Below are 23,697 nucleotides of genomic sequence, written 5' to 3'. Positions count from 1 at the left end.
TAACCAGAGGTCTACGGTTTGAGTCTTGGGTATGGAAAAATCTTTGGTAGGGAGCGCTTCCCTCCAAATGGGACCCTACGCGATGCAAATTCGGATATAGTCGGGCTCCAATGCGGATACTGGATACCGGGTGAGAAAAAAAAAAAACTTATAAATGCATAGAACTTAGAAAGGAAATAGATATTAGTTCCAAAACCAAGTCGATATTTCCAACTTTTTTTTCAACAGAACGGATAGTTTAGTGTGCCAATGGACTCACCGAAATACTACTCAAGGCATGTAACAGATTTGATAATTCAGTTTTACCTATATAGACTATAGTGTTGCATTATCATTTGGAAATAAGGTGAATAACTTAAGTACCGAGCATGAAGCACGATCACATCAAGAACAAAATGTTGTTGTAAAAACTAATATGACTGATTAGATAACATGGTCTGACAAAAAACTGTGTAATATTGAGGCTTCAACTTATTCCTCAAGCTCTGGTAAGAACAATATTTGTGAAACAAACCCAATATTGAACAATATATTCCAAACCAACAGAACTAAGTGATATTAATAAACTTGCATGGATGAATTACAAAGAACTTAACTATATAGAAATTGCTAAACATAACCCTAAGAGAGGAGATGAGAATTAGAAATAGATGAGTAACAGACTTTTAATAACAATTACCTAACTCTTTTAGTTTTCCCTCAACTTCTTTATTACTAATTATCAACTGCTCCCTTCACGTTTTCTTCCCCCACTTTGGCACGAATCTGTTAACTTCTTGGAGGGTTGCCTCGGGCATTTGCTTATTTCTTATAATAGAATGGGATTCCTCGTTGGCCGAAATACTTGCCACGTCATCCGCCAACTCATCTTCCACTTCATTTGCCACATCAGTTGAATTATTCACAACAATTTGCTGCTTCTTAGTTTATAATGAAAGAAGGAAAAAGTACAGGACTTGCAATACTAGGTGACTGAAATATGTAACTGGACAATTTAGTGTAATCAGCCATAATGGGAAGTTAAATGAAAGACATTGTGCACTAGTTACATACTTGATACTTTGGTATTTTGGAAAATAAAATGAAAAGTTGAAGATCATCCATGTCTTTAGAGACTTTAAATGATGAAATTCCTAACCTTAGAGTATTAACAATTAAAAATGAAAGTTATAATGAAATCAATAACCTGGGATCGAATCACCAAAGTATATGGTGAGACACCAATTAATTCATCCTTCACCTTATCCCCAAAATAATTTGGAGATAAACTGGAAAAGGAATCTATAGTCAATTTACTAACTCCCATATAATTGGCATCACAAATAGGACTTTATGTAATAGTACCTATATACGGTAAAAATCGGGGGCGGTGATACCGACCCAAGGTCCAACGATCCGAACTGAAAATAAAGGGCAGCGGATAATAGAGTTCGACTATACCGGACAGGAACATTTCGGACCCGAAGCTCGGACATGGCAATTCCCGAGGAGTGCGCTTACAGTTGGAGATAGTGCGAGAAATCCGGTCCGTTGCGGATTTCATTCCACACGGCGCAATTAACAGCTATCATGCTCGAGATTTCGGGGATTTTATCTCCGGTTGATTTAGTTACGTTGTTGAATGTAAACTTTTGTACTATAAATAGGGGGGAGTAAATCTTTATATCCCCATCAGTTTTCACCATCTTCTACACGATTACACCATTAACTTATTCTCATAGTTTTGTCAAGTATCAAATAATAAGAATCCTCATAGTTGGGTCCGAGTAATTCAGGCCTCAGAGCGGGCTGTTTATTGCTTTCAATACCGAGGCTATCTCTTACTCTTTTGTTCGCAATCTGTATTTTGTTATTGTTATTTTTCATTCTATAGCAAATCAAATCGTGTATCCTTTAAATAACTTATAAATTCAATTGTTACCTTTTTAAGGGGTAAACAGTACCAAAAAAGAACATTTAAAATGTGAATTGATCAGGACATCCACCATTTCAACCAACAATCTATTTGATTCAGAATTTGAATTCTATCACAATTTATTTGATTTAATGAATTTGAAATATTTGTATTTAGTTAATAGATCTATGCATAAATAAAGTTCGAGCCAAAACAGTAATTACACTCTACAACTTCAATAATAGGAATCACATTTGTTCTGAACTTGGGGGAAAATAACCGCAAGACAAATAAAAGTGAAAAGAAAAATAAATTTTAAAAAAAGAAGTCCGACCTGCCGGATTCGAACCAGCGACCTAAAGATTGCTATGACCACACTACAGTCTTCCGCTCTACCAACTGAGCTAAGGTCGGCTTGTGCCCCTGGATGACTATTACATTATAGACAATTTCTCATTTGTTCATTTAGCAGAGAATCATACGTTCTGTTTTAGAAAATAAGTATTCCCTCCGTCCCAATTTATGCGATATAGTTTAAATTGACACGGATTTAAGAAAGAAATGAAGGCTTTTAAAGTTTGTAGTCTGAAACAAGCCATAAATATTTGTGTGACTGTAAATTATTTCGTCAAGGACAAAAAAGAGGAAGCTTTAAGTTAACTTATTTCTAAATATAAAAAGGGAAAAGGGTCAAATATACCTCTATACTTTATTTTATTAGTTAAATATACCTCCGTTAGTGAAAGTTAATAAAAATACCCCTAGCGTTTTCAAACTTCACACTTATACCCCTATTTGGATGGAAATCTCCAAATCCTCTCAAATTACCCAATTTCAAAAAAATTACCCATTTTTTTTGTTGACCTGCCCCGCCCGACCTGCCTATCATCATCATCAAGCTCTAGCTTCATCTTCTTTTATTGAGAAAAAAAAAAGAAAAAAACAAGAACACATCCAAATGATAAAATCCCAAATGGAGAATATTCCATTTTTTGCTCAATTAAGAAATTTTTTGATCTTTTTATTTTTTTTGTTTTATCATTCAATGTCCTATTTTTACAATTTGAAATTGCACATTCATTGTAAAGCGATTGGTCAATCGTTTTAGAAAAACGCCTACTCTGCTACTCCTACTGTTAATTCTCCAAGTACGGCTGGTGCAGCCAGTACTTGGAATTGGATTTAAAGATGAAATTTGAGGAGAGTTTTGTAATTTTATCATTTGGGTGTGTTCTTATTTATTTTATTTTTTTTCATGGAAGAAGATGATGCTAGAGCTTGATGATAATGATAGGCGGGTCGGGCGGGGCGGGTCAACAAAAAAAGTGGATAATTTTTTTGAAATTGGATAATTTGAGAGGATTTGAGATTTCCACCCAAATAGGGGCATAAGTGTGAAGTTTGAAGATGTCAGGAGTATTTTTATTAACTTTCACTAACGGAGGATATATTTAACTAATAAAACAAAGTAGAGGGGTATATTTGACCCTTTTCCCATATAAAAATGTGTCATTTTTTTTGGAACACACTAAAAAGGAAAGTGTATCATATAAATTGGGACAGAGGGAGTGGTGGTTTTGAATTCTCATTTTACCTTAATGACATGCTTTTATTTGTAGAAATCTTACAATATTTAAAATCACAAGTTTCAAAAATCTTTTCATAAACTACATGACCAATCAAATTCTTCCACATAAATTGAATAGATGAGGTAATGAACCCATGCATTGAAAATTGCATATTAATATCACTTTTATTTCTTTTAGAACTAGAATATTAAATTTTATTGTTTTAGTTAGTGAAGTGTTTATTCAGTGAAATATTTAAAAGAAAGACAGAATATTTTAGATAAATATATTATTGATTTAAAATTGCAAAAATTTTAAAAGACAAATACCTAATATCCAATGGTTGATAGGTATCATCTTGCAGCAATGGGTAGATAGCTATGGAGATATTCCACATAAGTTTTTCAGTGGCTTGTCCAATTTTCTTTCTTAGGGTCATCATAACCCTTTGTATAAATTCTTATTTTGCGAAATACATGTTTCGCTTTGTACATAACCTGGTATTCTCATACTACTATTATCTAGTAGACAGATTTACTAAGGTAACACTATGATCATCGTTGCTTAATAGCAAAATAATCATCTTGCTATTATGCATCTGTAGTACCAAGGGAAATTGCAAAAATAAAGATATTTCAGAGTGAGTCTTCTTAGACTAATACCACCCCTTAATCCCTCCTCCCTCGAACAATTCCTTCCCATCCATTTACTTTGCTTCAAAAACACATATCTCCTCTTGCGGGTATCGTCGATCTATATCTGTATATAATATAAAAATAGGAATTAGAGAAGTGACGTGGCACCTCTCTTTGGCCAAGAATCATATTTATCTTTTTTTTTTCATTTTTTCCTACATTTTTATTACTTATTATTGTACAAAAATAAATGCGTCAATTACTACTCCTCTATTCATTCTTATTCTTTGATGTTTATATTTAAATGTCTCCATATTTACTACTCCACTCATTCCTATTCAATATTTCTTCCCTCCCATTATTCAAGACGTTACAAAAGCAACTACCCCATTAATAAGATTTATTTGGAGCATTATTCCAACATGCCTAATGTGGTGACTATGGAGGAATAAAACGGCACATACACTTTCAATTGTAATAAACTCATTTAGGGGTTATGAAGTTGGAAAGATATGAATTATGGAGGGCTATATATAACTTGTAGTTGTTGGGTCATCACCCATTGCATCCACGAAAATCCTCAAGACTCAATAATAAAGAATTAAGGAAATGAGAGAAACCAAGCGGAGCACAGAATTTTTTTGGATGTGCTGCTTGATAATGAGTTTAGAGATGATTATGAGATAATTACTAATCTATTTGTGGTATTTTTATTTTCTGAATATCTTTCTATTTGTATGCGTGTCTGATTTTACATGTTTTTTATTCATTATTTTTTATCGCGAAGAAGATTGTCAACTAGCCATAGATTATACTGTAGTTCCTACTATTGTATCTATACAAGTTAAATATTTTTTTCTATATTTCTACTCGCTATGATTTGACTCAAACAAGATTAGCATATAATGGCGGTAGAATTACTTGGCTATGATATTTTGCTACGGGATCAAGTTTAACAAGCAATTTTAGATGCATGTATCTTTTAAAGATCATAACAAATACATATTACTCCCCTATAGGTGTGTAATATGATTAGAAAAGTTTTTTGTTTGATATTACACATTATAACTCGAAAAATGAGGGTTAAATATCTAAAAAAGAACAATAAACTTTGAGAAAATATTTATTTTAAAACATATTGATAGTTATGACTGAAGAATATAGTAACAATATAGTTGGTCAAAGAGGGTACCTCCGGCATCATAAATTGAGGTCCGTAAGATACGTGACAATACAAACTTTTGTGTATTTTTACTTTTTACTATAGAACACACGGAATTTATAAAGATACAAGTTACTTTTTACTATAGAACACAGGTAATTTATAAAGATACAAGTTTGGTGATACTTGTATCACCGCGCGAAGCGCGGCCACTTTCAGTAGCATGTAAAATAACAGCACTCCAATATGAGCTGAGAAACAAAGTGAAAACATAAGTAAATGCAAGACTGGCGCTATTGACCAAACGACTATAATGTTCATTAAGTCATCTCAGAAAGCAGTATTAAATGTCAAAAGGGGAAAAGTTTGGCATGTACTCCTAAGAACATTAGTTTGAAACTTCCAGTCTCGAACAATTACAAGCTCTTTGAACGAAAATGTCACTCTACCCCCATCAAATATAGCCCCAGAGACTGATCACCAAACACCAAATCCTTAGCCGAGTGATTCTTTGCTAGAGAAAGGATCTAAAATAATCTTCATTGAGGTAAGCAGGAGAAGCTAATGACTAATTGACCTTTACAGAGCAAGCCCTACAATGATCACAAGAAAACAAAGTAATTAGTTATAATTCAAGCTATGCAAGGAACAAGTCAGGGGGGCGGGGGTAGACAATCTTCAAATGAAGTCTTTACTAATGGTTGGGAGATATTTAGAAGATGGGTTTCTATCAACAAATACAGGATTCACCTAATCTCTAGAGCCTAAGCAAGTCCAGTACAATTTGTTGTGGACTAGACGAAACACTATGAAACCTTTACAGTTTCTTGGGTTGCTAATCATTCCACCCTAACTTACTCCAAATTCTTTTGCCAGAAATTCTACAATGGTTCCATCTCAAAAAGAGATTCTTCAATGGTTGCAAGAATAACAACTTCCGCAGTACTACTCCAGACTAACATTTTAGTTTGTTGTCATAATAGCATAACAAATCACAATGCAGTCAATTCCACTCTGGTCTACCACAAATGATTCAGACACTAAACTTGGAAAATGCTGGAGTAACCAAATTATGCATGGTTAGTACATCAGCCACAGATATGCAACCTAAAAGTTGATGCAAAATGGACAAACTAAGTTAAATGTATATACAACTATGTTACCTTTCTCGAAAAAAAAGGACAATCTAGGAGCCCAGCAGGCCAGCATACTACAGAACTTCAGCTAGCAAGAACAATTACCCTCCCACCTCATTTCAATTGACCTGCTTGTCTTTTCACAGAGATAAATAGAAAAATGAGCAATAAGTCATTATATTTGAGTTTGTTACATATATTCTATAAATCATAATATTGACAGAAATGTGAAAATAGTACAAGTGGATTATCTTCTTCACGATGGACTTCCCGTTCAAGCGACAAAAAAGCAAGGACGAAGGGAGAGCTTCAGTACTCTGTGAAAGGATACCATGTTAATAACGTAGATTATTCAAAGTCTATCCATATTCAGCATCTACCATATTTTCTCAATACCTCTAGGTCTGTTCACAACCTGTAGCACTATTCAAAACCAGAGCATTTTCCATCCACACCTGCCAGATCCATCAAGAGACAACATTGTACATCAAGCACCATCTGGATTTCTCGATTCACGTACTTAAATTCAACATAAACCAGTACCAAAAATAATTTACTGTTTGGATCCTATAAAATCACTACCTTAACTGCAACAACCAAATGATTAGAGACAGATGAGCTTACAAAGAAAAAAAGGCTATTACCTACTGAAGTGCTAGTAATACAACAACATTGAGAAGCAGGGTACCATATGATAGAAAGAATCCAAGCAAAAACTGTTAGTGTTGTCTTTAAAGCCAATCAAAGAGTACCAAGTGCAATTTGAGTAAAGAGGAAAGCTCATGGTCTGGCCACACTGCAGTAGCCCGGGTTGCTATCTACAAATACAGGATTCACCTAACCTCTAAAGCCTTGGCAGACACCACTTGTGGGACTACACTGGGTATGTTGTTGTTGTTGTTGTTGTTGTTTAGACGAAATACTACAGAGCCTTTACAGTTTCTTGGGTTGTTAATCATTCCAACCCAAATTCTTTTGCAAGAGATTCTACAATGATTCCATCTCAAAAGGAGAGTCTACAATGGTTGGAAGAATTACAACTTCCGCAGTATTACTCCAGACTAGCATATTAGTTCTATCATCATAATAGGATATCGCAATGCAGTCAATTCCATTCTGGTCTACCGCAAATTATTCAAACGCTCAAACAAGATGCATAGCTCGTTAGTAGATCATCCATAATTATGTAACCTAAAAGTTGATGCAAAATGGATAACCTAAGAACCCAGCATACTAAAACACTTCAGCTTCAAGAACAATTACACCTCATTTTAGTTGATCTGCCTGTTCTTTTCACGGAGATTAATAGAAAAAATGTGCAATAAGTTTATTACTCCCTCCGTTCACTTTTACTTGTCACGCTATTTAAGAAACAATGATTAAGATATGTATTTTTACCACAATACCCCTATTAAATGATATATAATTGTATTGGAGTTGGGAAAATGATTTGAAATGAGTAATAAATGCTAAGGGTAAAACAAGTTTTTTTTTTTTGTCTTACTTTGATATGTGAAAATTGACAAGTAAAAATGAAAATCTATAAAGGGAATAGTGGACAGGTAAAAGTGAACGGAGAGAGTATATTTGAGTTTCTTACATATATTTTATAAATTATAATAAAATTGCAATGTGAAAATATTACAAGTGGATACTCCATCAGCATGGACTTTCCCATTCAAGCAAAGATATCTTTTACAGGATGGAACAAAATAGTAGGTCAAAAAATCTAAGACAAAGGGAGAGCTTCAACACTTTGTGATACAACACCATGTTAATAAAGAAGTTTATTCAAAATCTAGCCAAAATTCAGTGTCAATCATATATTTCCAAGACCTCTAGGTCTGTTCAAAACCTATATCACTATCAAAACCAGAGCACTTTTCATCCACACCTTCCAGATCCATCAAGGGACAACATCATACATCAAGCACAAATTGGATTTAAAGATTGACAAACTTAAATGCAACATAAGACAGTACCAAAAAACAGTTCCTGTTCAGATGACATAGTATCACTACCTTCATCGCAAAAAACAAATGATCAGAGACAGATATATCTTTCACAAAAATAAGTTCATCATAGGCATATAGGCCCATCTTCCATGAAATGCTCTTCAATCAATTCACACAACAATAATTAAAATTGTTCATCAATGTTGCAGTGGAATTACACAAACAGCTCGTCGAAATTAAATTGCAGCTTAAGAAGATCGAGTTTATATGTCAATTAGCCTAATCCAAGCCAATCATCATGCAAGAAACTCACCAATAACATCATTACTGAAAATAAAATAGCTTATCTTATCCAAGAAGTACTAATAGTAGCTCATACTAGACTTAAAGACCTGCATTCTCAGTTTCCAAATTAATTGCAGAATATACTCTACAAAGACATCCCCTTAACCAAGAATTGCTATGATTCGAATGAGCTTAGACAATCAATAGAGTTAGCTACACTTGAAGATTGAAAATGAAACCGGTTATGCAATTATGCACTACAATTATGCAAACAACAACAACAACATACCCAGAGTAATCCCACACGTGGGCACTATAATTACGCAAACAGCTCATCGAAATTAAATTGCAGCTTAAAAAAGTCAAGCTTATTAGCCTTTTCGAGACCAATCATCATGCAAGAAACACCATAGCATACAACAACAACATACTGGACTTAAAGAGCTCTCTTTTCAGTTTGCATATTAATTGCAGAAGATACCATAAAAAGAATTACTATACTTGAAGATCGAAAACGAACTCAGTTAGCAGTACCTACTGATTCTTCTACTAGTGCTGCTGATTCTGCTGGTGAGGTGGTTGTTAGTGTCAAGTTTTTATGATGATAATTTTACTTGTGCAGGTATAGTAATTAAATCGCACAAGGAATATATGTGAGCCCACAAAGCAGCCCCAACAAGATGGGAGCCCACAAAACAGCCCCAACAAGCTGGGCTCACTCAAGTAATGACTTCCCAGCCCTAACGTTGCTAACAGCAGTACTCTTCAGCAGTACAAAATCATTCAAGAAAGGAAAAGATATCTACAACATTAAAGAAGAAATATTCCAGCAGCATCAAATCGTTTCAAAGAAGGAAAGGCCATCTCCAACATTGAAAGGCATATCTCATGAAGTGTAATAATCTTGATGAATGATAATGCTGCCTTGACGCACAAGGAAAGCAGCAAAAGCTCAGTCTTATTCTTGGAAATAGGATCGTTAATTCCATTTCCAAGGATCAAATCCCTTGGGTTGATCTCTCTGCGTGAAGAGCCTAAAACGCTATAAAAGGGCTGCTTCACAAACACAAGACTTATGTAATAGTCTCATTCAAAACATTGTTAGTCTGAGTGATTTATAGTGTAACAAAAAAAAATGAGAGTTACAGTTTGTGAGGCTTTGTATCAAAAAGAATAAGAGTGTTTTGAGTGTAGACGTAGGAACTTTATTCAAAACGTACCAAACCTTATAAAAGAGCTGCAGAGAACACCCTTGCAACCCAAGGGGACTGGATTAGGATTCACATTGAATCTGAACCAGTATAAAATACGCGTGTCATTTATTTTCTGCACCTTACTTTAGCATTCACCGAGTAAGTAGTCGACTACCGGTTTAACCTAGTCGACTAACAGATCGAAATTTTTTAACAATTCACACCCCCCTCTTGCACTTTCAGTGGTGGCATTCCCGGAACCTGCCCACTAGATGGCGGTGGAGGAGGCATACCTGGGTGAGGCGGCCCACCTGCTGGTGGTGGACCTCTCATGGAAAACAAGTGGTTTAATAAAAGTAAGCAAAAAGATACTGTCCATTTATATGTAATTTAGCACAATATCTTTGGGGTCGGATGAGGTGGGAGTGGGTGTCGGGGGTGGGATTGGGGGCGCTGGGTGGGTGGAGAAAAGTTAATCAACTTGAAATATTACCTATGAAACTTGTTTTCGAAGTCATTTTTCTCGTTTTTAAGGAATTTGTTTTCCTAGAGAAAATATTTTTCAAAGTAATTTGGCCAACCGAATATGGGAAAATTATAAACATTTTCCGTCATACCAAACAGACCCTTAGTTTTTTTTTTTTCATAATGCAATTTACCAAAGTTGTTTGTCTAATACACTCCTCTGTTTCAATTTGTTTGTCTGATTTTGACTTGACACGGGATTTAAGAAAGTAAAAAAGACTTTTGAATATTATAGTCTTAAATTAAAGATATGTTAAATATATCAAAAATATCATTTAATCTTGTGTTCTTAAACATATCATGTGGAAAGTTGAAATTAAAGAATTACGGAAAGAGACATTTTAGTAAAGGACTAAAAAGGAAAGACAAACAAATAACAATTCTTCTAGTCCCCTTTTTTTTTTCATATTTTAGATTAAAGTTTTTCAGAGAAATTTTTTGTTTCACAGATTAGTCTCGAGGGAGCAGCTGTGGACCGAGGATATTTGGATACGTGAATTTTCTTTTTAAAATTGTGCATCCTTTTATTTGAAAACTACTATGTGCAAGAGATTGAGGATTATTAATTGATGTTCTTGTGAAAGTTTAATGTATTTCAAAACATGATAATTTTTTGTGGGACGAAAGAAAATTTTTATTTAAAATTTTGTGTTTATCTAATTTATGTGATTTAGTTAGATGAAAATTAATACTGAGATCAAGTTGTATTCTTTCCGTTTATAAGTTGAAAAAAGTTAATCATTTTCCTCTTTCCTAATTCACAAAAGAATTACTACTATCTACTATCTAAATACTAAAATTGGACGTTGGTAAAAAATCAACATTCAGTTCAGGCGTGATATGACTTTCGTTCGATTGGAGACCTCCAAGATATTTGACAACATTTTGTTTGTAGTACTTATTTTATACAATAATATGGACAACTTTTTAACAATTCAAATCCATTTCTATACTTGCTCTCAAGGTGCAGATTTCCATAATCATCTACACTGTCGCTTCATGATTAAATATATTATTTTTTTCAATAAATACCCCTCTCTCCCAATTTATGTGATGCATTTTCCTTTTCAGTTTGTCCCAAAAAGAATGTTAACTAAAAACTTTTCATTTTAACCTTAATGAAATGATTTATAGTCAAACAAATATCTATCACTTGTTTTAGAACATAAGTTTCAAAAATCTTCCTTTTCTTTCTTAAACTTCATGATTAATCAAACTATATCACATAAATTGAGACGATGGAGTAGTATATTTACTTATTTAGCTGTCGTAAAAAAATTGTTAATTAATTGATTACTCAATATTTTCGTCCAAAGCTTCAGCGCACCACATGATCAACAGCAAAAATAAACTAGGCAATACAACTGGACAGAAGCATTTTTCTCTTCCCATGCACACAGAATAATGGAATACATGTACAACAAATCCAGAACTAAAAAACCTAGTACAATGTAACACCACAAAAGTCACAACCTCAACTAAGTGGATTACATATCTCACTTCATCATCATAAACCAAACCCTATAACCATTAAGAAATGCTTATAATACAAAACTAACTAATTCTGCATTTAATTACAAAAAGAAGGTGTTCCCTGACAATGTTAGATTTATATCAATGAATATTTCTCTAGAAGACAGCTCACGAGTTCCGCAGCAGTCAAAGCTGTTAAGCATAATAAAAGCTACACGTTCTATACCATGCCGAGCAGATCTTGCAGGGAATTATCAGCTAAATTTTCTCCTTTTGAAGGCAGGATGGATAACTTTATTGCTAGACTGCAATTTGTCGATCCTTGCCATAATTTCCTTCATCCTGTTCATTACAATAGGTATGGCAGATGCATTACTTGATATCTTCTCTTTAAGAAGCTGCGCTTTTTCAGCTTCTTTCTGCACCTCTTCGGGTAAGGCAGCACCACGCCCTTCAACATCTGTTACAGTGATCAGGAAAATAATTAGAAAGAAAACGAATCTGTAAATCCACAAGTTTACTGAACTATCAACAAGGATACAGATCATTGCATGTATCCTCCTTTCAAAATTTTGCAGGCATTTTACAAGGCTCCCACTAATGACAAAGCTAATACCTTAACAAGGAAATCTGTGGTTAAAGTGCATTTAGCTCCTAATCACTCTATGAAAATGTCTCTAGCCTTGTAGCTCTCAACCAAAAAAAAAAAGAGAGGTCATTTTTTAAAGGTAACGCAAAAGCAAGTACTAATACCAAACTAAAAGAGGATTGTATGATTCCTCTTTCCAGAGATCCCACAATGAATAATCAACAATTGTTCAACGGTTTAAAAGGTTCCAGAGATATCTTGGGCTTAAACTTTCAGGGAATCACGACAAAACCTTATTAGATACTCCCTCTGGATCAAAAAGAGTGTCCACTTAGCCTTTATTTTTTGGTTCAAAAAGAGTGTCCACTTACCAAATCAAGAAAGAATTAACCTTACTTTTCCAGATTTGCCCTTATTAAGTGTTAGATGACCAAATCCCAATACATATTTAATCTAAGTTGCTTGGACTCGGGTGCGGGTGTCCGATACGGGTGCGGATCTAGAGGTCGGATCCTTCATGATCTAAATTTTAAGATTCAGGGATACGGATCCAGGTATGGATACGGGTGCGGAGATTCGGCTAAAAATAATTCAAATATCTAAAAATAGAGTTATAAAACCTAAATTATGAGATATAATGTGGAAAACTTGAGGAGAAAATATTGATCAAGAAAGAAACCCTGGAAGGAGATAAAAGGAAATGAGTGACATAGAAATTTCTATGTACAAGGTATTCCATTTTCTTCAATTTCACCTTAGCTTTTGTTTTGATTACATAAATCATTGAATCTGTTTGGAATTTCTCCGTCGATTTTGGTCAAAGTACCCAAAATCGATTAACCAGATCGGGTACGGATCCCACACCCATGTCGTGTCGACACGGGTGCGGCACCAAAAGTGAAGAGTCCGAGTAACTTAGTATTTAATTAGGGGCATTTTAGTCAAATTATCCATTTTTGCCTAGGAGTTAGTATTTTCATAAGGGGTGTGAAAATAGCTAAGTGGACATTCTTTTTGGTCCGGAGGGAGTATCTATCCTAGTAGGTGGAACCAGATAGTTATCTTGTCGAAGTCCGCTTTGTATAATACATGGTCTTATTTTTCTAAGGTCTGTCTGATTTTGACCATTACCCCTATATAATACTGTTTCAGAATGTTATCCTCCAACTTAAAAAAGTTAACCTGGAAATAATCCAGATCTGAAGCACCTCTAGTTTGAAGAAAATATGGGAGAACTTCATTCTATGAAAAAGTTGAAGATCAAAAGAGACAAATATCTAGCGATGGTTCATTATTTCTAAAGGTACTGGTCGAAAAATAATTGAAAAGGAAAAGGTTTATCAATTGCAGGGACAATCAGGGCAACCCGTGCAAAAAGGAGGAAAAGCACATTTTGGAACGCAATCCTATTCTGAAAAAATTACCGACAGTTAAGAAACTACTTCCGGTATTATCAAAAGGCACTAGAACAATTTAGGAACATGTACTCCTGCTAAGATAATTTGAAGAATGTTCATTCAGAAACAGACCCTTCCTTTAACCTTTCTGGAAAGGGAAAAGAAGAAGAGAAAAACCAGTCACTCAACAAAACATTGTAGCAAAGGAACCTTATCTCCAGATAATTTTGCACTCAACTGCATTCTGATGAAACTTACTCATGAACCACATTGCAAACTTTGTTTTTTCTGTTTTTAATATTATGTTTAAACTTCCCTTTCATCCTTAGCTTATATTGCTGGGGGAGGAGGGAGAAGCAGTTTTAATGTTTACTAATTTCTTTTACCGATCATTTTACTAGCAGTGTTTGTTAGTGTGATATTGATTTATGTTTACACAGAGTCTCAATTAAAAAGGTTTCTCTTTTTTCTCAATCATCATGAACTCAAGAAAATGAGAAAAATGGAAAACTCATGTTCACATAATGGTTTAACTCAATGGCTCAAGCTAAACCACAAACTATCCTCCAGTAGACGACAATAAGGACATGGCTAAAGCCGCTAAACTAGTTTGGTGGCCTCAATATATCAAGCTAGAACCACACACTAACTTTCTATACAAGACCATAAATGGCGTGAATAACTAGTTTGGCGGCTGCAACCCTGCATCCTACAGCACAGTAGGATTTGACATAAGAAAGCAAGAATAAGCTCTCAATTTATTGGAGAGATCAATGACACCACTGCAGTATAAAGCACTGCAGGTGCACCCATGCATTTTACCATAGTGTTAACTCGAAGCATGAAATGAGTCCAAGTTCAAAGTCCACAATAATGATGTCACCCCAGGTCTCCTCTATACCTATGATCTCCTCAAACTCAGTGTAGACGCCAAATTCTAACAACCTCCCTTGGATCAATCAGTAGCTTGCAGAATAAGAACGCGATGTCCAAAAATTTTAGTTTTATACCAAACTAGGATGGACACATTTCTTTCTTTCCAAGGTAGGACAGACAATTTCTTATTCACAAGAAAACACTAAATCCTCTTTCAATTCACTATTGCAACATTCTCTATAATGTACTTCAATCTGTAAGAAATAGAGAAAGGTAACCAAGGCGTGGCCTAGCGGCCAATGAAGCTGGAATAAAGACTAAAGGAAACTAGGGGTCAAATCCTAGAAGAAACAAAAAACAAACAGCTACCTGAGTGCGGGCAGAGTTGATACACATAAACTGGCTCGGGAACTAACATTATACTCCCTCCAGTTCATAATAAGTGTCCACTTAGCCTTTTTATTTTGGTTCAAAATAAGAGCCCGTTTGGATTGGCTTATAAGTTGCTTATAAGCTGTTTTCAGTTTTTTTGAGTGTTTGGCTGGCCAGCTTAAAATCATTTTGTGCTTAAAATAAGCTCAAAAAAGTAATTGGGCCCATTTGACTTAGCTTATCTAAAACAGCTTATTTAAATAAGTTAGACTACCCAACTTATTTTTTTTAGCTTATAAGCTGCAATTATAAGCATAAGCCCATCCAAACAGGCTCTAAGTATTCACTTAGAAAGAATTAACTTTATTTTTCTAGAGTTATCCTTAACTCGTTATTAAGTGCTAAATGACCGGATGTCAATGTGTCAAGTTAATAGTAATATGCAAATTTTAGTTAAAGGTACTTAAAATTAGTATTTTTTTAAGGGGCTAAAAGAAATGGAGAAAAGTTTGAATAAAGACACCAAATTAAGAAGAAGAAGAACCCTAGAAAAGTACCGGATGTGGGTGGGTAATTGGAGCAGCCAGGTTGAGATTCGGGTCCCTGGGTATTGAAAACGGGTCTTTGAGCAGCAATAACTGAACTGAAAATACTTTGAAGCTGACCCGGAAGTGCAGTTCGGTAATCGGCAACTTTGTCAGCAATTTGGTTAACTTGTTCTTCCAATTCTCTTACTTCTTCTTCTACCTCCATTATATAACTTAGAGAGAGAGAGAGAGAAACAACGGAGAAAGTTTTTGAATGTTGAAAAACGAAAATTTTGGAAAGTTTTGATAAATAATTTGAAATGAGGATAACTGGGGGGACAGGTTCTTTACACAAACAAACAAGTCTGTAGGTTGGTTATTAAGAGGGTGTTTGGATTTGCTTATTTTAGTGTTTTTTTGACTTTTAAGGGATTTTTTTGTTTTTGTTTTTGTTTTTGTTTTTGTTTTTGTGAGGTTTGAAAAATACATAAAGTTCTTTTAAGCACTTACTTTTAGGAAAAATAAGCTAAAAATAAAAAGCATTCCTAACTTACTCTGAACTTTTAGCTTATAAGCTAATTTTAAAAAGTCAATCCAACATGATACTAAGGACCTGTTTGTCACAAAAAATTATTCACTTTTTTCATTTTTCTTACTAATATTATATTATAAAGTGATTGTTTTATAGTTGAAAATTTTGAATGTTGAAAACAGAAAAAAGTAGGCAAATATGTCCTCCAACTTTGGATATGCACAAGTAGGCACCTCAATTTGTATAAAGTTGAACACGTAAACACAAATGCTGACGTGACACCTAAATTTTGGAGGTGTCTAGATGATTATTTTGTAAGTTAGAATATTCAACTGGTAAAATGGAGAAAAGTTGAGGTGTCTACTTGTGCACACCCAAAGTTGAAGGACATACTTATCAGCTGAGGCTAAGTTTGAGGGCTCGTTTAATATTATGCCTTTGAGAAATAATTTGAATTAGGAGCCGGAAGATAACTAAGGCTTCATTTGTTTTCATTAAGATTAAGACGTCTGAATCTGAATCATTAAGATGTTGTCTCTAGGTCTGAACACTGAATGATTAAGACTGTTTGTTTTTCAATATCTGAATATGCATAATGTATTTATTTAAACATAATAAATATACAATTCAAATTAAAAAGTTACTAAATAGTAGAAAATAAATACAGATTTAATAAAAAATATTATTTGATAAAAAAAATGAAACATTTATGCTCACTAGTAATGGTGGAGATGTTTTGTAGTCGTGGTGGGTGGTGAGCGGGGGTGGAGAGGTGAGTGGGTGGTGGATGGTTGGGGTGAGGGGTGAGAGGTAGTGGGGGGTGGGGTTGGTGGTGGGAAATGGGGGGTGGTGGGGAGTAGGGGTGAGTGGTGTGGGGTAGGGGTTGATGGTGGGGTTGGTGGTGGGAAGTGGGGGTAGGTGGTGTGGCGTGGGATTAGGGTTAATGGTGGGGTGAGGGTGGTGGGGAGTGGGGGGCTAGAGTGGAGGGTGGGTGGGTGGTGGGGTGGGGTTGGAGTGGAGAGCGGGTGAGGGTGGAGGGTTGGGGTTGGGGTTGGATAAAAATACCTCTTAATGATATTAAGACTTGGTTCAAGATCTTAATGATTAAAACCTATTCGGACCCAATAAGTGCTTAAATCTTAATGTAAACAAATGCACTTAATGGCTTAAGATCTGAACCACTCAGATTCAGACCTCCAATAAGTGCAAACAAATGAGGCCTAAGGGGACAAGTTCTTTACGAAAAACAAACAAGTCTATAGGTTGGTTATCAAATTGTTAGGATACTAAGGACCATATGTCACAAAATATTATATTTGACATTTTTCATTTTTCTTACTAAGTACTCCCTCCGGATTAAAAAAAGAGTTCACTTAGTATTTTTTTCTTGGATAAAAAAAAAGTTCACTTAGCAAATCAAGAAAGAATTAACTTTGTTTTTCCATATTTGCCCCTATTAAGTGTTATATGATCAAATTCCAGTACCTATTTAATTATGAGTAGTTTAGTCAAATTATCTATTTTTGTCTAGGAATTAGTATTTTCTTAAGGGGTGTGTAAATGGCTAAGTGGACTCTTTTTTTGATCCGGAGGGAGTATTATAAAGTGATTGTTTTATAGTCGAAATAAAGTGTTTTTTTATTATTATTTATTTTGTCTTGATTTTTTTTCTTATTGGAAATGTATTATTTATCAATCAATTTGTTTAATTTGTCTATTTGAATCGGATATTTTGAATACCAACTAAGATTTAGAATACTAATAAATCACATAATATCTCCATTTATTTTTATCTTTTTTGGAATAGCTTTTTCACTTTATTTAAAAATTAGTGTTTGGCCATGAAAATTTCAAATACAACTTGGAGTTGTATTTCTAATTTGGAAAACTAACCTGATTTCCAACTCACTTTCACATAGGAAATTGTATTTAAGTACATTCAAGTATGAACATTATTTCAATTATTCTTTACAAAAAATGTAACCAACTCCAACTCCAACTTCGTAAATGTAAAGTTGGAGTTGGAGTCGAAGATGGAGTCGAAGATGGAGTTGTGTTTTGTTAGAGAAGAGATCACTTTATTTAAAATTTTCGAAGATGGAGTTCGAAAACATGTTTGGAGCACTTTTCAATCCAACTCCAACTTAATTTTGAAAATTTAATAACCAACCACTGATTTTTACCATGTGATAACTCATTTTACTACAGTTTCTGATTTTTGAAAAAACAGAATTTTGGGAAGTTTCTTTATTTGTCCCCCTTGTTTTGGTGCAAAAATTTGAACTGTTCAATCCTTCTCGTGATTTGTTTACTTTGTCTATAACTAATAATATTAAGAAAAGAGTGTCAACCAAGTCTGGGTGGTGTAGTCGGTTATCACGCTAGTCTCACACACTAGAGGTCCCCGGTTCGAACCCGGGCTCAGACACTTTTTTATTGTTTTACTTTCTGCACATTCTTTTTATTTTTTTGACAAAAGATTTGTTGTTTACTTCTGGACTAAATTACTGTATCAGTTGATTTCTGATTTTCTTAATATAACTTTTTTATACTACATGTACTCCTACATTAGTTGATAATCATTTCTCATATGAGCTAGGAGAGGAAGTCATGGAGTCTGGCGGACATGGCGGAGCTAGGGTATCGGAAGAGGGTCTGTCCAACCCCTTTTGTTGAACAATTACAATGTATATATAAGGTCAAAATTATCTTTTATATATACATAAATAATAAATAGGTGTTGAATCCCCTTAACTTCTTTCATATATGTTTACTTTTTTATATTTTGGATCACTTTAGTAAAAATTCTAGCTGCGTCACTGTGGTGGATACTACTCGAAATTGCTACAAGAACATCATGTAGTTATTGTTTATTCTATCTAGCTTCCAAAGAAGAATTGTGTTCTTTCATTTGAAGTTAGGGGGCCAAATAACTTCTTCATACTGTATCGCCAACATTTTCAAGATCTTCACTTCCATCTTAAGGCTGAAGAACATGACATTTCAAGCATCTCTGAAGGGAGCATTCTTCCGGGAGGATACTTAAGATATTATAACTTATGGTGATCTAATTTGTGCAAATGGTTATCATATGAAGGATGACTTTAGGCTACTGCCAATAGTAGGAGACAGGTAGCTATCATATCGACACAATATTTATTCTCAAAACTACAATCTCTTCCTCCAAAGGAGGGATCGCGATTAATAGACTAACTGAGAAAATTGTTTCCTCATTCACGTCTCTTCTGCTATTTCCAAGAGTACATGAGATCATATATACTTTTGTACATGTGGGGGAATTCTGTAATCCAATTTTGAAGTCACTGAATTTGGAAGTTGAACTCAATGCATTTTTTTTTTCTTTCTAGAACAAATACTTTCAACTATATATTTACACATACGGAAATAGAAATAAGTCTTCCCTTGTTTTCCCCAGGTGTGGAAAATTTATGTATGTTACACTCTCTTTCTGTACAGTAGCTGAAGTCACGATAGACAAGACTTCGGTCTTTTGTTTAAGCCGTAGTTCCTAATCAGCCTATGGAGTTGGCCAACCATTTGGAGAATGTTCACTAAAACTTCTCTTTCTTTTGCTGTTTAATCTTTCTTGAATCTGCTTTTCATTTGCCATTGCTTCCTGAATGTTGTCGCGAACACGCTGACAGAGCTCATCAAGTGCAAGCATTGGAAATGGCTCCTCAATAAGGACACCAACCTGCAAAAAATGGACATCCTCTTTTCGTCAAATATGAATTAACTGATATTATTAGCCATCCTCTACACTCCTCATCCAGAGAGCTAATAACCAAATGAGACCTCTGTATAGGACAGCACCAACTCTCCAATCAAACCAGAACCCTTCCACTGTGTTTCTCTCTTCTCTTTATTTTTGTTATTAGTTGTTTTTTTTTCTCTCTTTCTTTGGGGGGGGGGGGGGGGGGGGGGTAGAGGGAAAACCAGTGTTACAGTATAATGAACCTTGGAGCCTCACACCATTTATCAGATACTTTGTTTAAATTCAAGATGACATTAGCTTGAAAACCCCACTTATTGAAACTTGAGAGAAACAATAATATGTTCGTTTTAAATTTTTTTCTTGAGCTATCATATTTGTTGAAGTGTGTATCATTCTCATCTAAAAGCTTAAGTTGTTAGTTCACACTTCTATTAATTAATTATATTCTCAACACGCCTCATCACGTGCGGGCCTGGCCTGATTCTTTTTTCATGACCCAAGCACGTGAAAATTCTTTTTGACGGGTGCCGGTCAGATTTGATCCCAGGACCTCTGTCTGCTCTGATACCATGTTGAAGTGTGTGAACATTTCATCTAAAAGCTTAAGTTGTTAGAGAGATTCACACTTTTATTATTTAATTATGTTCTCAACAATATTGAATAGTATGGTAGGCAAAGTCATAACATTTTAATAGAGCTTTGCCTTCAAACAAATCGATCTCTACTGCACGAAATAATTAAATAACAAAGTGTTTGTTCTTCTGGTTAAATATAGATGGAGAACTTGGCAAAATGAGGAGAAGAAAATGAAATCTGACCTCTTCAATACAGAATAAGGAAGCAGCACTTATGAAAGTTGCCGGAACCACAATCCAGTGGCAATCATCCCAAAGTATTATAGGAAGAGTGAGATGCCAAAGGACCAAGAACCTTGACGTCAACCGAGTGTATGAAAGAGGAATAGGAATGCCCACGAGTTGTTCACATACACCAATACCTTCATGGAAACAAGAAATCTTCGACTCCTGCACTTTTTAAAACCATAAGTCATCGGGACTATTCATAAGGTTTAAATCTTAAGAGCATTCTGCAACTGATGAAATCAACGAGCATAGCAAGTGAAGCTCCTTCTTACAGGAACTTAAAAGATCAGTTGATTACCAAAAGGGGCTTTTTTTCATTTTTGGGCCATCGGCCTAAATTAATTACGGATGCTAGCCAAAATATACAAAACATATACACTGCTTATGTAACAAGCGTAATATATATTTGTGTATACAATATGTATATTATAAGTATGTTTTGTACTTAATATACATTACATTTGCCGACTATTACTTTTTAGAGCGGTGCCAAAAGGTAATTACCCCTGAATATTTTTCTTACACAATGCAATGATCCATCAAGAAAAGGAATTTGATAAAAATAAAGATCAAAACATTTTTCTTCTAATACGCCAAAAGGAAAAAGTTTGAAACAGAAGCAAAAGATGTAGCCCCTGGGAGACTTTTCTACTGCATAAAAAAAGTAATATCTCCTTCAAGAATAATTACCAGCTGACTCCGTTTCGTCCCATCCAAGTTTAACGACTGAAGGCTCTGAGAGATGAATCCAATGATGCAACGAGGGCGATGCTTAGAACTGAGAACTACTGCTAGATCATCAGCCTCAAGTAAGTTTTTGAGATCACTAGCCATATCTGAGCCATATAGAATGTGGCACTGCATAGAAGTAGTGTAATCTTAGTGTTTAATACAATGCAAGAGGCAAGGAGCATTATCCCTTTGCTTATCATAGAAAATGTATTTTGCTTGTAAGTAATCCGTGCATGTACAATACGACTTATTAATGTATCAGTTAACAATGAGATCGAAGTACCAACCGCTCAAGGTTTAAAATGTAAAATAAGGATTTACAGCTTCTATCATTTTAATGCCACTTCAGTTAAACCTCAATAAGAATACTGTGATATGAGCCTATTAATGCAGTTCTGAAAAACTTCCTTTTAATTGATGATCGAACAATGGACAGAAAATGTTAAATCATTTCTCTAAGCTTAACAAGGAAGAATATACATAGGTATAGGGATTTTGATGAAGCCTCGACCAAGGCCATTGGGAGTTTGAAAGCTCTATAAGCCACTCGCAAGATTCATTTGTAATTTACAGATATATTTCATATCTCCCATTAATAAGACATTCCAAAAATTGTGTATTGAGATTTGGGCCTCACCATCTGATCATTGCATTAGCCAGCAGACAGCAGATTATTCCTACTTTCACTTGTATAGAAATATACCCAATTAGTAAGTTCTATTCTCTCGTCTTTTTCCCCCTTTTTTTCGTGACAGAACTAGTTGCAGAAATACCGAAGTTCTCCATCTATGGGTGTGTTCGGTATGAGGGAAAATAAGTGGTTTTCTTACTTAATTTCTGGTATTTGGTAAGTAAGCACAACATATTGTCCCAAAAACATTTGTTATAATCTAGGCAAACACTATAAGGATTGGGGTTGAGGGTATGTCGGGGTGGTGGAGATGGGGGCTATTGGGGTGGGGTGTGTTCCAACGTGGGGAAGAGACAATTAGTGCGGAATGTCATTTATGGAACTTGTTTTCCTTACTTCCACTAGGGAAGTCATTTTCCTCATTTATAAGGAACTTGTTTTCCTAAAGAGATGTTTTTCAAAACATTTTGACCAGCCAACTAGGGGAAAATTGATAAATGTTTCCTCCATAACAAACACACCCTATATGAAATCTGAATTGCTCTCCTAAGCGGAGTGCAGGGACCGATTGTAACCCCATAGCAATAATAATTGAACATAATTTAAGCCCACAAAATAAAAATGTATAGTACAATATATACAACAAAAACTATAGTGAACCAAATTGATTAACTAAACCAACATATATACCTTCAAGGCAACTGGAAATGCCATGATATACTGCAAAAGTGCCTCTTTAAGCACATCATCCCTCTTATCAACACAACCAATCACCTGCCTAGCTAAATCATTTGTTCCAGCAATCACTTTAGTCCAAGCTTTCTTCCCTGTTTCGAACCTTGAGTACGATGCCTCGGTCCTAAACACCAACAGAAGTGCCAAAGCTGGAGCTGTCAATTGATAAGGCTGTGGACTAGCTCTCAATACAGGGAAAAACTCAGGCAACCAATGCAATGAAACAGCTGAATTATAACTAGCAATCATTATAGCAAATGAAGTAAAAGCTATAACCGGAGGAATCAACGATAAAATCACTCGAGAATTGAAGCTCGAAAACAAGTGCCTAACATGCCTTAAAGAACTTCTATGTTGCACCCAAGTTTCATGGTTGTATAAAGATCTCTTCTTTCTCATACCCCCTTCTTGAATTTTATCAGCCCAATCAGGTATTACACGAATAATCGAGACAAGGGTAGATATTGGATTTGAATTTTGTGGGGTTTTTGAAGATTGGGAAGAACAGAGGACATTAAAAGTGAGTTTCTTGAATGGTTTTTGTTGTAATTGTGAAGGTTTCTTGAGGGTAAAATGGGAAGAAAAAGATGCATTTGTTGAAGATTGAATGGTGAAAAGGGTTCTTGAATTTGTCATTGATGAGAATTAAGGTTTTAGGGTTTGGAGATGTTGAGGAAGGTGACAACATGGGAGTGTGTTTGAAAGAGTGAAAGTGTTTTGAGAGTTGCTGTGTAAAGAACATAGGTGGATACTGGATAATTAGGTGGTTGGTAACGGTTAATTTGTGAATCTCCTTTTTTCACTTGTTCAAGAATTAGGAATTAAAAAAAGGAATATTCTCTATCTCTACTATATAGAAATGACCGTTTGTGTGGGCAAAC

The 23,697-nt window shown here is 34.9% G+C and overlaps 2 protein-coding genes, 1 long non-coding RNA gene and 2 other non-coding genes across 9 annotated transcripts; 1 reads left to right on the top strand and 4 right to left on the bottom strand.

Moving 5' to 3' along the window:
* Positions 1-2,222: 2,222 nt before the first annotated feature.
* Positions 2,223-2,308, bottom strand: TRNAY-GUA (transfer RNA tyrosine (anticodon GUA)). Its single transcript is given in 2 exon segments — positions 2,223-2,258; positions 2,272-2,308. It is a non-coding gene; the product is annotated as a tRNA-Tyr (tRNA).
* A 3,247-nt stretch (positions 2,309-5,555) lies between these two features.
* On the bottom strand, positions 5,556-10,263 carry LOC132640641 (uncharacterized). 5 transcript variants are annotated; one of them, XR_009582304.1, is made up of 5 exons: positions 9,856-10,263; positions 6,792-6,850; positions 6,636-6,712; positions 6,423-6,531; positions 5,556-5,852 (listed from the first exon to the last, which is right to left on the bottom strand). It is a non-coding gene; the product is annotated as an uncharacterized LOC132640641 (long non-coding RNA). The 5 variants fall into 5 exon arrangements; XR_009582305.1 differs by having other exon boundaries at positions 9,861-10,263; XR_009582307.1 differs by having other exon boundaries at positions 10,122-10,199.
* Positions 10,264-11,718: 1,455 nt separating this feature from the next.
* Positions 11,719-16,226, bottom strand: LOC132640640 (uncharacterized). The gene is made up of 2 exons (XM_060357319.1): positions 15,618-16,226; positions 11,719-12,286 (listed from the first exon to the last, which is right to left on the bottom strand). The coding sequence occupies exons 1-2, from the start codon at positions 15,811-15,813 to the stop codon at positions 12,081-12,083; spliced, it is 402 nt and encodes a 133-aa protein (XP_060213302.1). The 5' UTR covers positions 15,814-16,226; the 3' UTR covers positions 11,719-12,080.
* Positions 16,227-18,473: 2,247 nt separating this feature from the next.
* TRNAV-CAC (transfer RNA valine (anticodon CAC)) lies at positions 18,474-18,547 on the top strand. The gene has a single exon. It is a non-coding gene; the product is annotated as a tRNA-Val (tRNA).
* Positions 18,548-19,256: 709 nt separating this feature from the next.
* LOC132640639 (voltage-dependent chloride channel 1, chloroplastic-like) lies at positions 19,257-23,697 on the bottom strand. The gene is made up of 4 exons (XM_060357318.1): positions 22,772-23,697; positions 21,409-21,576; positions 20,674-20,880; positions 19,257-19,834 (listed from the first exon to the last, which is right to left on the bottom strand). Exons 1-4 carry the CDS (start codon positions 23,450-23,452, stop codon positions 19,658-19,660), a joined length of 1,233 nt encoding a protein of 410 aa, XP_060213301.1. The 5' UTR covers positions 23,453-23,697; the 3' UTR covers positions 19,257-19,657.

This window comes from Lycium barbarum, chromosome 5, assembly GCF_019175385.1.
Source record: "Lycium barbarum isolate Lr01 chromosome 5, ASM1917538v2, whole genome shotgun sequence".
NCBI lineage: Eukaryota > Viridiplantae > Streptophyta > Magnoliopsida > Solanales > Solanaceae > Lycium > Lycium barbarum.
This window is presented reverse-complemented; position numbering and strand designations above follow the sequence as displayed.